Genomic DNA, 16,135 nt, shown 5'->3' with positions numbered 1-16,135 from the left:
GGCCAGTCACTCAGACCTTGAGGGGGCTGGACCATATTTTGAAGGGGAGAAAAAAAGAACGAATTCCAATGCGCCACAAATAACTCAGAGATGCATTTTAAATAAAAGGACACATTCTACTCATGTAAAAACACGCTGATTCCCGGACCGTCCGTGGGCCGGATTTAGAAGGTGATTGGGCCGGATACAGCCCCCAGGCCTTAGTTTGCCTACCCATGGTTAAGACGGTAAGAGGTCTGCTGGATCAGCCCAAATGTCTATCCAATATCTAGCACTCTTTCTCCTAGTGCCAACCAGATGCCTATGAGAAGTCCAACAAGAAAATCTTTTGTCAGTAGGACCATGAGTGGGAAAGCATCACCTGTTGGATCTCTGCCTGCTGCTCCATTGTTAAATAGCACAGGGACCCTGAGAGGGAAAAAAGACGACAACCCTGTATGGAGAGTACGCGCTCGATGACAACAAAGAACCTAGGGTGGTGCAGAAGTGGAATCGTTTATTTTGTGACTTGGCTTGGCCATCATAGCGCTACGGAAGCTGCATGTAATCTCCCTGCCGGAGGTGGGCTGCAGCAGCGTAGCAAGGAAATTAACAGCGGCAATTGCTCCGTGCCCAAAAGGGTGCCGACCCCCGAACGGCCCGTTTGCTGCGCCGGCCCCCCGTCTCTCCACCCGCAGCACCTTTTGGCTCCTAATATGGGACTCTAATTAAATTACAGACGACCCAGGGAAGTTCGGGTTACAGGAACCCACCTCGCCCGCTCATTGGCTCTTGGTGGAGCAGAGACGGGGCCTCGGGCGCTCATTGGTCCGATCGCGAGACGGGGGCGGAGCTCGGCCCGAACCAAACGGGGCGCTCTGCCCGCTCAGGACTGAGCTGGGGAGAAAGTCGGAGTCTCGCCCAGACAGCGAGAAACTTTCCTCGCTCGCGCGCGGGTCTCTCGCTGGAGTCCTTCGGACAGCAGCAGCAGCCCCCTTCCACTGGCAGGCAGCTGAGCGCCCCGGCTCTGGCATGCACAGCGCCCGCCTCGACGCCTTCGTGAGCCACCTCCGCGCAGAAGTGGTAAGTGCAGGGAGGTGCCTGTAGCAGGGGGGGGGAGAGAGATAGAGCTGGGCCGGGGGGGGGAGCCAGGGGACGCGCCGTCGGGGGGCTCCGGGTGCCGAGAGAAAGCAGTCTGGACGAGGAGCAGTGCCTTTGATCGCACCTACGGTACCTTGCGACTGCCGTCCCCCCGGGGAGAAAGCCTTCTGCACGAAAAGCGCCGGCGCAGCAAGACGGGGCTTGCGGCTTCGGCGCCTGTGTACAATGTACGGGTTGTGGGTTGCGTCCCGCCCTGGCTGGCTGAGGGAGCTGTCAGCGCCGCGTTGCCTCTTTCTTCGGCCAGACGTTGCTGTTCTGCCCTGCACTCTGGCTAATGAGGTGGCGGGTCACCCTATCCTGGCGCCGCCGATGCCACTGCAAGGCTGTCCCTGGAGGTGACCTCCTTGGCCTCAGGGACCTGATCTCGCTGAGCCGAGGAGTCGGCATCCCGGCGGCGGTGCCGCTAAGACTACCATCCCGGGCGCGTTTACATGGGAGTAAGTCCCATGGAACTCGTCATGCGCTCTTCTTACTAGGGAACGCGGCATGTTGGAAGTACATCCCGTGTAGGCTAACTTGGGTGCCAACCCCGGCGGTGAAATCGGTGAAATCACTCTATATTTCAGAGTGAAGATCACGCTGCAAAACGGACGCCTAGAAATCCGTGCCCGCTAATCCCAGAAGGAGAGGGTCTGGTAATTTTAATAGTTAATGAAATGGGTTCTGCGCGCGTTTGTGAGGCGCTTCTTATGTTCTGTCAACCAAAATAGATTCTGGGGTTGAGGAACCCGGGTGATCCCTGGTTCAGCTTGGAACAGATCTCGCAGGGTGAAGATGAGCCTTGCGTGCTGCAAAGGGAGGCAGGAGGCAGCGTCAGACAAGGAGGATCCCTGCCGACTGTCGTGGGCCTTTTTATGGGGGGAAAACATGAAACAGAAGGAATATATGGAATCAGCTCTAAAAATAGAATTTTGCAAATCCCCCATGTACGGAGGAGCCTGCTTATGGACAAAGGAAGGCTTGCTTACGAAGTTTCTCATTTGAACAGCCCAGCTCACATTCAGAGTTACTTGTGGCGGACAGAGGGAATGCCTGTTGGGCATCCTGAGGTCTTCTAGAAACAAGTCCATCCATGGGGCTTACCCTCTAGTGCTCGGTCTGGGTACTGCAGACTGTAAACAGTCCCTAGAGAAGATTCTGCCACTCTAGAGAACTTGGATGGTTTATGGATGTGTCTTGTATGTCTGGAAAGAGAGGGCTTAGGCTTTCTATATGCACCCTTATTTCTGTCTGCATGTAGTCTACATGTGAAGTCTCGTGCTTATGCCAAATTAGAATAGTTTCTGAGATTTCCTTGATATTCTGATGATGTGAGTCTACTAGAGTCAGCTCCAGAACTGAAGGGGCCTTTGAGTAAATCTCCTCTGATGGCTCCCTTCATGCATTGGTGAGTTTATCCTGGAAGCAGTGAGCATCTACAGGCTGCCATTTTAAATTGCTCGCAATGGTCCCAATGTAGAGGTTCCAGGGCATTGTACAAAGTTCAAATGGTGGCCTAAGACCCTCAGGGGGCCTAGCTCAGGAATAAGCACTGCAGGAGTCCTGGCAGCTGGCTAATGGTACCATGCACCAACTGGGCCAGGATTCTGCCCTGGCTACCTCTATTGTTCCACACCCTCTTTGTTCTAGGAAATGCTGAGCTTGACCATTGAAGGGCAATGTTAGGTGGGTTTTCTTCCCCAAAACCAGCATGTTCCTAGACTGTGGCATCTCCTTCACCATCCTGAAACACAGCTGAGACACATAGAGTTCTGTATCATATTTGAATAGGAATCACGGTTTTCCAACGTGACACACACCTGTGTATGCCAAAACTCAGAGGATCCATGTGGCCCATCCAAATTGTTCTGCATGAGAGAGGGGAAGTTCTCATAGAGGAAGTGATGTAATGATGGAAGGAGTTTTGAGCTGCTCAGCTATTGAATTCTCCTCTGAGTCAGAACCAGAAGGCCAGCAGATGTCAGCTCTCTTCAGGCTTTCTCTGATAGAGTTCAGTAAACACATTGGGGCGGGGGGGGGACATGGCAGGCTTTCCCCCTTCCCATTGTCCTATCAATCGATTGCTTTCCACAAGTTGGAGGGTGATCATCTGACAAGGGGAATTTCCTGTCGCCATCTCCATACATTTTAGAACCCTGGAAGATCAGGGTGGGGAACCCACAGTATGTGTGAGGGTGAAGCTGGTGTGTCCCCCCCCTCCCCAGTGTATTTACTGAACTCTGAATGAGGCTGTTGTGAAAGATGAAAGTCTCTAGAAAGCTTAATGCAGTCTCTGTTTCATATTTATATCAGGGAGGGGCACTTTGACAGTCCCTATGAATGCCATCCTTTTAAGGGGCATGGCAGCTCCCTTGCAAAAGCCATACTGTGAGGCTTGCAGCAGTATTATTTTCTTTCGAAATCAGGCCACTATAGATATGTGTGATAGCTGCTGCAGTGCCACCCCCCCCCCACAGTTTCTTTTTGGTTGAAGCTTGTAGGCCATGGACATTATCCCAGCATGCATCACTGAAAGGCATTCTCTGTATTTTGTGATGAAGGGTGGTTGTATGTGTAATGGAAATTTGTTTTGCTGTATTGTATTGGCAGTTGGAATTCTTATGTGCACTGCCCTGGAATCCATTTTTGGATGAAGGTATGGTTCAGGAATTTCCTAAATAAATAAAAGCTTCCCCCCCCCTGTAGTGTAGCATTGGCGGTTTTGCTTCTGGGCCCAACCCTGGTTTTGACGGTTAAAGGCGCTGCCTATAACGGAAGTTTTATGGTTAAAGTTTAACCTTTCAAGATGTTCACATCCTGAGACACATAGGGATGGGGAACTTACGGCCCTGCGGATGTTGCTGGACTACAACTCCCGTCACCCCCGAGAATTGGCCGTGCTGGCTGGGGCTGATGGAGGTTGCAGTCTTAACAACATCTGGAATGCTACAGAATCTCCATTCCCCTTTTCTTCCTTAAGAACTGTTGTGTGCCATTTAAGAGTAGGGCAACAAGCTCTGGGCTTGTAGCTAATAATTGCAAGAGGTAAGAGCAGGACCTTCATGATGATTGCTCATAATCTTTGGAACCCACTGCCAGAAGATGTTATGTAGTCTACAGTACGTATTTTTTGGAAATTCAGGGGAAGGTGTCAAGCCTGCCTTTTAAGATGAATGCAGCTGATAGCAAACTGACAGAACTACAGTGGTACCTTGGTTCTCCAACTTAATCCATTCCGGGAGTTCGCTCGACTCCTGAAACCATTCGAAAACTGAACAATTTGTTTGGCAACTAAGCCGTTCGAGAACCAAGGTACCGCTATATAATAATAAAATCACATCAACAAAAGCCAAGCATCAAGTCTTAAATCATTCAAGCTTCTGCTGAAAAACAGAACAAGAATGCCTTATATACATTAAAAATAGATAAATAATGGCTAATGCTGAACTTGGAAATCCGACACCTTTCAGCTGCCAGAGGGAAGCAACGTTTTTGCAGGAATCTTGTTTTTTAAACTTGACTTCAAGGCATTTGCAAACAGCTGATTGCTCAGAGATGGTCTAGTGGCAACAGACCTAGTGGAGCCGACCTGTATGGAGCCATTAGTCTCCTATTTGGATGTGCTAAGCTTGTGGATCAATTTCTTGAGTTCTCCTCTGGCATCTGGAGGCCTTGTCTAGGAAATTGTACTGTGCTGACTGGCAGTACATAAGAGGCTCCAGGGCTCTTTCACCTGGCTCTTTCTCTCTTCCCTTACTCCTTCCCAAACTTGTCCAGCCAGGCAATGTGACATTAACATAGGAAGCTGCCTTATACCAAATCACATAATTGGTCCATCCAGCTCAGTACTGTCTCAGCTGTGACTGGCAGCAGCTTCAGCAGTATATTTCCCAGCCCTACCAGGAAATGTCGGGGATTGAACCTGCAAAAGCAGATGCTCTGCCTCTGAATGATGGCCCTTCCCCATAGCTGGCCATGGATGTCGGTCTTGGGAAGGCATCAAGCACCCATGCGCTATCCTGTTTCTTCCTTCACACCCCCACCCCAGTTAATCATCCTGACTGGTCCAGAAGAGGTAGAAGTTAAGTGGTTGCTAGGCAACTGGAATGCATGCTTCCTGGTCAGAGATTCAATGGTGGTGGCTCAGGTAAGAGGAGGAGGCATGGCAGGAAGAGAGAGGAGACACCAAGCACAGGGTGGGTCGAATGTCCAGAGTTGGCCCAACTCAAGAATTGCAACATGGGCCTGATCCACAGGCTAGCAGGAAAATGTACTGCTTGGGAAGGGACATAGTTTGTTGGTAGAGCATCCGCTTTGCATGTGGAAGGCAGGGCTGGAAATGTCTCCTGTCCGAAACCTTGGAGTGATGCTGCCAGTCAGTGTAGTGTAGGCACCCCCAAACCTCGGCCCTCCAGATGTTTTGGACTACAATTCCCATCATCCCTGACCACTGGTCCTGTTAGCTAGGGATCATGGGAATTGTAGGCCAAAACATCTGGAGGGCCGCAGTTTGGGGATGCCTGGTGTAGACAGTACTGACCTATGTAGACCAGTGACCTGACTTGGTAAAAATGACTCGGGAGTATCTGGCTTGTTAGCAGCATGATCTTGTTAGCCAGATCCCAAGACAGGGTTTCAAACCTTGGGGAGCATACGGAGTCATAGCTTATGCGCATGTGTGATACTGACTCAGAAGAATTCCATCTCTTTGCAGCTGCTCCTGAGCGCTGAAACAACCGTTGTTTCCTAACCTGTGTGGTGTTCAGATAGGGGGTTGTCCTCTCATAAAATCCCATCAACGGCTGACTAACCGTCGCTGTGTAAATAGAGTTTATCTGATGCGGTGCCTAAGAAAGGAGTTTGTGTTTTTCCTTGACAGGAAGTGTTATGCATGGGAGTTGGGGGAGGAAAGAGGTGATCTATGGGCATTCCCCCCCTTCTTTTTTATGGCTCACATGGTTAGCCTTGCAATTACGATTGGGACCTAACCCAAAACAGACGTCTTGATGGGTTCCAGGTTTTCAGCCCAGCCGCTGGGGGACTATTGCGAACTGTGTCACCACCGGACTGACTGAAGGGGCCATGGGACTCCTTACGGCACTGCTGTTTGCTGAACTGTGGAGACTTTAGAAAACGACAGGAAGTGGGTCTGGAGGAACAGAGCGGAAGAAGAAATAAGATACCAGGACTCTGGTGGCCTTAGCAGTTGAACACTTACCTCTGCACATTTCAGCTGTTAGGGATAACCAGGGTACATTTGTGGGCTTGTGAGAAATCTGCCTTTATACGCATCTATTTCTGCAGTGAATTCTCTCCAACACACAAAGGGATCCTGTAGTAACTTCTGACCATCTCTTTCATGCTGACTCACATTTTCCTTAGCCCCTTTTTGGGGGGGGGGTCTGTCACTATTCAATATGCTTGCCTGTTGGAGACTGTGCATGTGCACCCCTTGCTTTCCTATGGATTTTTTTAAAAACAAGAAAACACAGGAAACTGCCTTATACTGAATGAGATCACTGGTCCATCTAGCTCAGTATTGTCTACACACGAACTCTCCAGGGATCTCCCCCAGTCCTATCTGGAGATGCCAGGGAATTTGAACCTGGGATCTTCTGCTAGCAAAGTACAGTAGATGCTCTGCCACTGAGCTATGGTCCTTCCTGAAAAGATGGTTTGCATCATTCTGGCTTGCTTGGATGTCCTGCCCTCCTCCTGCGCAACAGGAAAAAAAATGAGAGACCTCCAGGTGGTTCTGGGTGAAAGGGGTGCAGGATTCTGAAGCTTGTTATAGCTCCCAACTGAACTTCACACCCTTTTTTAAACTGCTGCAAATTAATACCTGCCCCCATTCCAGGCCCAGCTGATTACTCCTCGCATTTCTGTGGCCTTCTCTCCCGGCTTTCCCCTCCTCTTGCGTGGCTGGGTGGGTGGGTGGGTGGGACTGCTTGTGCAATACCTGGAGACTTCAACACACACCCTCTGTGTGTCATCTTCTGCCGGGTAGGGCGGCTCACTCGCTGCAACAAGCTGCTGCTTGCACAGCCGGGGATGGGCTTGGAACGTGCAGAAGCTGCCGAAAAGCTCTGCCTCGGGGCTGGGGGCCTGCCGAGACGAGACGGGGCAAGGGCTTGCGCGTGCGGCTCCAGCTCCCAATTCCACACCTAGGCTAAGTCAGATCTGTGCCCCTCACACATCAAGGTAAAAACTGCAAGGAGCCTCGTGGCATTCGGCAGGCCTTGGAAACGCTGGCACATGCTAGGAGAGAGAGAGAGGCTTGGGCTCCTGGGCTGGGTAAGCCGAGTGCAACAGAAGGGTGCTTGTGGGACACAAGTGCGCAGTGCTAATAATGTTACCAGGGAGCCAGAGAATAGATGTGTGGAGGCAGAGGACAGTCATTGGCATTAATTCAAGCAAATGATCTGATTTTTGCCGGAGGAGGCCTGGGTCATGCGGGGTCAGGTGCTCATTTCTCAGCAGTCAGTGATCCTCCAGTTTTCTGCCTTTTGCATTATTTGGACTCATGATCCACACAGGGCTTTCTCTCTGGATGTGTAGCCTATAGGATTAAATTTACTTGGGCTAATACTACAACCCTATACAAGTATACTCTGAAGGTGGGCAAGTAGCAGTCTGCTTGAAGTATGTTTGAAGGCTCCAATCTGGATGTAATTTTGTGTTGCGCCATTTCCCCACAATGTTATGGGCAATGGATCATCTATTATGTTGTGCTGGTGACAGTGGTAGGAAGATGACCATGTGTCTGTCTTCTCCCCTCACAGCTGTGCATGAAGGAGTCGAGCGAGGTGCTGCGGGGCCAGATGCAGTGCATGATGCGGACCCTCCACGACCTGAAGAGGGTTCACGACCGAGACATCCGACTGGAGCCCCAGGAGATGAGGCCGCTCCCTGCCATGCCTTCCCCAAAACAGTGTACCAGCCCACGGGTATCCGCCATTTCGGAAGCAGACTCTGCCTGTTGCCTGGAGACGGCCGTAGAGGAAGAGGTTGCCTTCTCTCCTCCGAGCAGCGAGCGGAGCTTGGAGTTTGACTCGGGCTATTCTGAAGTGTCTGGGAGCAGCTGGCGGGATGAGGAGGGGCCCCCACCCCTGCGAGCCAGCAAGCTTTCCTCGGGGGGCTTTCTGCGCCGCCGGGCACCCACCAGGAGGCCTAGGCCCAAATCTGCTTCAGATGCCTGCTTGGAGCGGTGGCGGGATGTCGAGCCCACAGATGCCGGGGACTGGACCGTGTCCCTTTTGTCACAGAGCCGCAACCGGCAGCCATTAGTGCTGGGGGACAATTGCTTTGCTGACCTGGTTGAGAACTGGATGGACTTGCCTGAGGAAAGTGGGGAACGGGGGCGACTGCAGCGCTGGCTGGCTAAGCCCCATGGCTTCCTGCTCAACCTCTCTGGCAATGTACGCCGCAGGCTGGCTGGCATCTCGCGCACAGAGCGGGCCAAACAGGACCCTGACGGCACCAAGCGTTTCTCTTGCCCCGCAGGTCTGGGAGGGCGACCTCCATTACCCTACTTCCACCAGTCCTACGCCAACATCAGTGAGCTTTCCACAGACTGTAGCAGCTTTGCTGCCCTCATGAACTGCCGGAGCCGGCAGCCGATCATTTGCAATGATGTGATTGGCTACATTTAGCCTTGCCTCTTTTTTAAATGCTCGTTTTCTTAATGGAACAGATTTATATTTTTTACAGTTGTCTGTAAATAAATGCCTTTTTTCTACATTAAATCTGTCTGGTGTGTGTGTGTGTGCATGTAAATGGCATTGCTTGATCCAAACTACATTTTAGCTGTTCTCTGAGTTAACCCCAAGTAAGTCAACACATCCAGTCTTGTTTGTAGCTGAAGCACCATTTAAAATGCCAATGTAATAACATGAGTAAATATAAGGAGGCAAGGAACAATGAACTTTCAGCCCAAAGTATTTCCCCAGAAATTGAGACTATGTCAAGTTTTGATTCCTAGACATGGGTTGGCCTATCTTAAACTACAGACCTCAAATCAGTCTGGCAAATATCAGTATAGTACCTTTCAATTGTTGGAGAACGTGAAGTTTGAAATACAGGGAAGTCTGTCAATGCAATTGCAACTCTTGAGGGATTTGATGTAGAGAATTATTGCTGTGTGTGGTCCTCAAATGTAAAAATTATTTCCTTTGCAGGCTCAGCTAAAACAGAGTTTCTTCTTCTTTTAGTTTCTCATTGTGCCAACTTGAAACTGGAAGGAGTAGAAGATACACTCCTAAGATAGTTAATTTAGGTTGATAAAATGGTGCAGAACATTTTGTGCTAGATTTCAGTTCAATTGGTGAAAAGAAGCCAGGAGGAGAACCAGTCTATGCTTCCATCAAGGGAGATTTCAAAAGGGCCAAGACAGGAGCTGTAAATTATGTCAAGAATCACTTGCTTTCCGGCATACATCTGCAATTATAGTGGGCACCATTTGTAGAGCAGGCCGCTAGCTAGTTCTGGTACCCAAATAAAAACGGTGAAAGGAATAATCATAGCATGACAATTAGTGCTCACATAAAAACAGGGACTTCATCTGTCAGGGTTGTTCATTAGGTGCAGTTATGAAGGAGCAAAATAACAAACTACAACAAATCCAACCAGTTATTCCAAACCAATGTTTGCTGAAGCTTTCAAATTTACCATGTGTCCATACTCAAATGATACTCAAATAATACCTAGAACTGATGGACAAATGTGTTCGCTTTATCATTAAACAGAATTGATGAAGCTAAGAACAGATAACAGTATGCAAAAATACTGCCGAACCACAGTCACACCTAACAGTGTTGATTAATCCCATCAGCAACATCAAATACCTGTGAAGAATGGATAACAAGGACTACTGAAGACTAATTGGATGTCAGAGCCTTTCTTACGTTTCCAGGTTACATGAAAGCTGCCAGATCCAGTTGTTCCTACCCATCCCTTAAAATAAGAGTGGGAATGAGTCAGAAAGCACACAATAACACAAATTGCAGGATGTCTATCTGGGGAAAGTGTGTATATTCCTGGCACAAAATATCAAGGACAAGGATGAAATATGTCAAAATTAAGGAGCATGGAGAAGTTGTGATAGCATAAACATACAGGAGAATCTGCCTTAAAAAAAACAACACACCCCCTGCATATAAGAACTGCTTTGCTGGATCAGACAAGATGCTTCCCTCATCAAGCATTTTGTTACCGACAGTAAATGACCAGATGCCCCATGAAACCTACAAACGAGTATGACTATGATGGCTATTCTGCTCATTTTCTTCACTGTCTGGTCCTTGGAGGCTGGCTGTGATGCAGCAGGTCCATTTCAACAGCTTTCCCCAATCTGATGCCTGAAACATCTGGAGGGTACAAGCTTCTCCATCCACCCCAATCCTTAAAAACAAAGCAAAAAAAACCCACTGTAAGCCGCAGGACATTGCCAGAGTGATTTCCATTGCTTAATTATGCAAATATGACAAGGGAATTTAGAAGTTATGCATATTTCATCAGTGCCCTTAATTTGCGTGACTCTGCATGCAATTGGTTTGATGGAGTTAGGAATTGTTTAACTGAGATTAGAGCAGTCAAACTAAAGCTACTGAAGTTAAGTGGTCCTGTCCCCTGACAAAGAAACACCCAGTAATGAAATATTCTTGATAGCTGCCCACAGGCTTTTCAGTCTCATCTCTGCAATCATGAGGACTAGAAAGATAACATTTAAAACAGATTAACAATGCAAGCCCATGCATATCTGCTCAGAAGTAAATGTATTTAGCGAGGGTAGCCAGCATGGTATGCTCCAGGATGCTGCCAGACTCCCAGCTCCCATCATCCCTGTCAGTTAGCCATGTTGGCTGGGAGCGAATGTCATCTGGGCATTGGGCAAAGAAGCACTTTCTTTTGCGTTTCCTGAATCTTCTGAAGTTCACCTTCATTGGATGCCCCTGATTTCTAGTATTACGATCTGAGAGGGGGACTATCCCCTTTCTTCACACCATGCATCTCTCTCACATCCACCCCCTTCCTCACATAAAAAAACACCACCTAAATGCTGTGGGTAACTTTTCCTTGTAGGAGAGTTTCTCCAGCGCCTCAATCATTTGGGTTGCCTCTTCCTGAACCTTCTATCTTCACAATATCCTTTTTGAGTTGAGGCAGCCGGAACCCAGTGTTCCAAGGGTGGTTGCCCCACAGAGCCTTATGATGGTAGCAATTTTGTGTTTCAGACTCTTAATTGACTAAATCCAAATATATTTGTGCACATGTACCTATCCAGAATGAATGTGAACGTGTAGGCCACAGCAACAGGGCCGGAAACTGTGGGAGGACACATGACAAAAGAAACCCAACAAGCCTTAGCATGTACGCTCAGGGTACAGAAATAGCACTGGCATTGTTCTCCTATTATGATACATCCCTGGTGATAAGAAAATCTCATGATTTTGAGACTCCACTTGTCTGTAGACCCCCAGTATCTGAATGCAGCCTCTTCTCTTTGAACAGCACCTTTCTTTCACCAACATGCGACTGAGGGATAAGTGGTAAACCCCCTTCTTTGTCAGTAGCATTGTCCCTCTTAGCACACTTATGTGAATGAGCCCTAAAACAATCCGTTTATGAGCCATCACCCTGCTCATTTTGCTCGGGAAGTTGCATCACAAGCCAGCCAGCGAGCTCCAAAAACAAGCCTTTTTCTAGTCTTTACACGCCTCTCCCTTGAATCAGTAGATCTAAAGGATTACAAGAAAACACCGTCCTCTAGTCTGACCTTCAGTGCAACACAAGCCAAGGGGATTTTTCTTCTGTTATTTACAATAGCCAAATGCAGGCTATTGGGTGTAATATGTCACTATTTCCTCCCCCTTCGTTGAAGCTATTGGGCTTTATAGCCAGGATCTGACCCCTGCACCCATGGAAAAATCAACCTCACACCTTTGTTAGGCTTTTCCCTCAATCGTTAATCACCTACCCTGTTAAAAATAGCACCTTTTCAAAATAGCATACCTTACTTGATCAGATTTATTTCCCAGGTCTTCTCTTCTGCCTTTATCTTTTGCATATTTGCACAGATTGCAGATGCCCCAGTCTCTCACTTTTAGGGGGGGGGGGCTTCCAGGAGCCATCCCTTACTACTGCCTTCCCCAACCTGGTGCCCACTATGATGGGACTATGATAGTGGAGGGGAACTACATTCCAGAACATCTGAAGGGTACCAGCCTTACTGCAGTTCCTCAAAATGTCTTCCTTACATTGTGAACAGTGGAACCATACAGCCAGCTGAACAATACCCAAGGGTGAGAAAATACAGAGTGTTTCTCCAGTGTGGTGTCCAGTTAATACTACTGAGGGCTGCATTTTCTCTTTTCACGTGAATATGAGCTTAGCATTCCAAAGCTATTTACTGTGGCGTATTTTTGTACTTTTGCATGCTTACACAGACACACATAGCAGACAATGTTACAGAAGAGTGGTTTCTGAGGTCTGAGCTCATAATGGAAAGTAAAAGGGAAATGTGATCTTCAACCATGGTTATATACGTATGTATACATTATGCTGGGTCAGGATGTTGTTTCATCTGACCTGATCTTTCTCACACAGCAGTGACTTTCTCAGAGGGGAGTTTGGTAAAGGTAAAGGGACCCCTGACCATTAGGTCCAGTCGTGACCGACTCTGGGGTTGCAACGCTCATCTCGCATTATTGGCCAAGGGAGCCGGCGTACAGCTTCCGGGTCATGTGGCCAGCATGACAAAGCCACTTCTGGCGAACCAGAGCAGCGCACAGAAACGCCGTTTACCTTCCCGCTGGAGCGGTACCTATTTATCTACTTGCACTTTGATGTGCTTTCGAACTGCTAGGTTGGCAGGAGCTGCATAGAAATCAATGGACTGACTCATATAAGGCAGCTTCCTATGTCTCATGGTAGCTGTAGACACCTTTTTGATCTGAGTCATTCACTGTGATCAAGAGAACAGGAAATTTTGTAGAGGGAGCGGGCAAGGGAGCAGATCCTGATTTTCAAGGGAAGTTCCTGGAGAGCATTTTGTAATGTGCCTTATTGCAATGTCCAATCTGCAGGAGAGCTCGGAAAAGAAGATGAAAGAGCAGGATGATACACTGCCCCGGCTCGGCTACAAAAGCAGCTTCTGTAGATGTAGGGTCACTGTTAAAATCAAAGGAGCTTCATTTCACTACTGGTAGCAAGCCTGACTCATTACTCTAATGTGTTGCTCAAGGTTTACTGTAAACAGGAGATGCAATCCGTCTGAGGGCACACGGCCATAATGATCCCAACTTAATGTAAACACCAGGGAGCTATTTTACCGAAATTTGATGTGAAAAGAACAAGGCCGCCGCCTCCAGTTGCTCAGTTACCCTTATCTGATGGTATCAGTAGTGCTGCTGGAGGAAAGATTTGTGTGAGACCCTCGCTCTTCTGCTCCTTAAAATCAAACCAAAAGCGTGGAATATTCAAACATGTTAAGAACAGCTGCACAGTCTTATAAGTGGCAAACCTAAATGCAAATTCTGTGTAGCACTTAGACTCCCATCTGCGTTAAATGTTTAAAGCAAAATTGTACCACTTTAAACAGATGTTGCTCCCCCAAAAAAGAATTCTGGGAAATGCAGTTTGTTAAAGATCCTGAGAATCAGTAGGAAACTCTTCTTTCCCTTACAGAACTAAGACTCCTGGAGTGGTTTAATAGTTGCTCTCTCTTCCCAGGGAACTCTGGGAAGCAGCGCACGCTCTGTTGCTGAGCTGTGCCCCTCCCCCTACATAGTTCCTAGCTCCATGCAGAGAAAACGAAATTATCACGTTCCCCTGCAGTTCTATGGACTCTGCAGCTGCTCTGTCGGAACAAAGCAGGCTAATGCCCATAACAGGGGTAGGGAAGCTTTTTCAGCCTGGGGGCCATCTTCAATCACAGGCAACATTCCAAGGGCCACATGCCAGTAATGGGTGGGGCCAGATGGAAAAAGTGGGTGGAGCAACAGATGTGACTCATACTTTTGTGGCTATATTCCAGCCACACAAAAAACAGAGGGTTCTTTCTACCAACAGGCAAACATACCGTACTTCCCCCTGTCTTTCGAGCCAGAAGGCACTCAAGAAGGGTGCAGGGCAGAGATTATGAAAGGTGTATCCCAGGGACACAGGTGGCACTGTGGGTTAAACCACAGAGCCTAGGGCTTGCCGTTCAGAAGGCCGGTGGTTTGAATCCCCGCGACGGGGTGAGTCCCCGTCGCTCGGTCCCAGCTCCTGCCAACCTAGCAGTTTGAAAGCACGTCAAAGTGCAAGTAGATAAATAGGTACCGCTCCGGCAGGAAGGTAAACGGCGTTTCCGTGTGCTTCTCTGGTTCGCCAGAAGCAGCTTAGTCATGCTGGCCACATGACCCGGAAGCTGTACGCCGGCTCCCTCGGCCAGTAAAGCGAGATGAGAGCCACAACCCCAGAGTCGTCCGCGACTGGATCTAATGGTCAGGGGTCGCTTTACCTTTTATCCCAGGCCTACAGAGTCATTTGATGGCTATACAAGGAACCACATTTGGCTCACCCCCCACTACCTGGGCCTGAGGTTCCCTGCCCTGTGTTACAACTTCATTGCTGCCACACCTTTAATAGTTGTACTGGGAAGAAAATGCTTAGATTCCGGGAGTCTTTCAAAAGGAGAAGCCTGTGGGTTGCACTTACTGAGAATGAACTCATTCCTATTTAGTCCTCTGCTATGCTCAGACCCCAAGAGCAAGACAAGGCCTGCAGGCAGACACAGGTTAGTCCCTGGAGAAGATGCTTCTTCACCACCTTCATCAGGCAAGGAGCGTATCTCTGCTTTAAATAGAATTTGGGTTAATCACAGTCAGTGTATACACATTACTCATTCCATATATTACCCACATTTATTAAATTAATTAATCCGCATCCTGCCCTTCCTCCCAAAGGAGCCCAGGGTGCCAGGCAACAAATGGTAAGACAACAATAACATTTGAAAAAACAATTCCAACACAGAAACAGACTGGGAAAGCTTCAAGCTTAAAACCCTTGCTGGAAGAGGAAAGTCTTCAGTAGGCAGCAAAATGACATCAGAGGCAGCCTCTGCCTAACATCCAAGGGGAGGGAATTCCAAAGAGCAGGTACCACCACACTAAGGATCCAATTCCAGGGGTGCCAAATTGAATAAAATATTGGGGGGGGGATCAGGTAGGCCTCATCCTGCATAATCAATTAAATGTGGTACACACACATCATTTGAATGGTAAAGCCCATTAACTTTGCACCGGCCACAGCTTCCAGACCATCCTCAAGCGCAGCCCCCCATCCAGCACATTGCAGTTATCCAGTCGAAAGGTTTCCATTGTATTACACATATACACAGTTCCCTTTAATCCTCATTGGTTGGATCCCTCGGTCGGAGCCAGACATGAACAGGTGGTAAGATGCTATCGTCCTCTTCATCTTCACAGACTATTTCCAACACCAAGAGCCGGCACTCCTTGGACAGAGCCTCTCCGGTGGCACAGCGAACCAGTTCCGTCAGTCTGAGAAAGTGAAAGCAAAGGGTGAATAGGAGGGCAGACGCAAGAGGGCAGGTAACAGAGGCGATCCCCTGTCATTTACAGTACTGGTGTTTGCCACACATCCTTCACCAGGTGTGCTCAGGTCCTGAAACAACTGCAGAGCCACACCCAAACTCTCTCAAATCCAGCAGCTGCAACCATAAGCAGGAACAACCTAGCCAACATTTCCCAGGGTTTGCTACTCATAATACCTTTTGCGGGTGGGGAGGGGGAATATATATATATATATATATATATATATATATATATATATATCAAAGAAGAAAATGCCTTAAGGATGTAAGAAGAGATCCCTACCAGATCAGACCGAAGCCTGATCTGTTCCAGCATCCTGTTTCGCTCAGTAGTTGAGCTGAGACCTCTGGGGACCCCATAAGCAGGACAGGAAGGCAAGAGCCTGCTGTCTAGCACCCAGAAACTGGCACACGCAGCTT

General features: G+C 48.4%; 2 protein-coding genes across 5 annotated transcripts in view; one reads left to right on the top strand and one right to left on the bottom strand.

Moving 5' to 3' along the window:
- The first annotated feature begins 885 nt into the window (after positions 1–885).
- Positions 886–8,979, top strand: INKA1 (inka box actin regulator 1). The gene is made up of 2 exons (XM_035105933.2): positions 886–1,062; positions 7,902–8,979. The coding sequence occupies exons 1-2, from the start codon at positions 1,012–1,014 to the stop codon at positions 8,769–8,771; spliced, it is 921 nt and encodes a 306-aa protein (XP_034961824.1). The 5' UTR covers positions 886–1,011; the 3' UTR covers positions 8,772–8,979.
- A 1,279-nt stretch (positions 8,980–10,258) lies between these two features.
- The window catches only part of UBA7 (ubiquitin like modifier activating enzyme 7), a 55,580-nt gene continuing 49,703 nt past the window's right edge, over positions 10,259–16,135 (bottom strand). The window contains exons 23-24 of one of the 4 annotated variants that reach the window (XM_060271575.1): positions 14,818–15,662; positions 10,259–10,518 (exon numbers count right to left, since the gene is read on the bottom strand). In XM_060271575.1, the coding sequence (XP_060127558.1) occupies positions 15,506–15,662 (157 nt within the window). In that variant the 3' untranslated portion in view covers positions 10,259–10,518; positions 14,818–15,505. Of the gene's footprint in view, positions 10,519–14,466; positions 15,663–16,135 lie in introns of those variants that run through there. The other 3 variants (XM_060271572.1, XM_060271574.1, XM_060271573.1) reach the window with 3 other exon arrangements.

This window comes from Zootoca vivipara, chromosome 2 (genome assembly GCF_963506605.1).
Source record: "Zootoca vivipara chromosome 2, rZooViv1.1, whole genome shotgun sequence".
In the NCBI taxonomy this organism is placed as follows: Eukaryota; Metazoa; Chordata; class Lepidosauria; order Squamata; family Lacertidae; genus Zootoca; species Zootoca vivipara.
The sequence above is the reverse complement of the archived record's forward strand: the minus strand, read 5'-3'. Positions and strand labels throughout refer to the sequence as shown.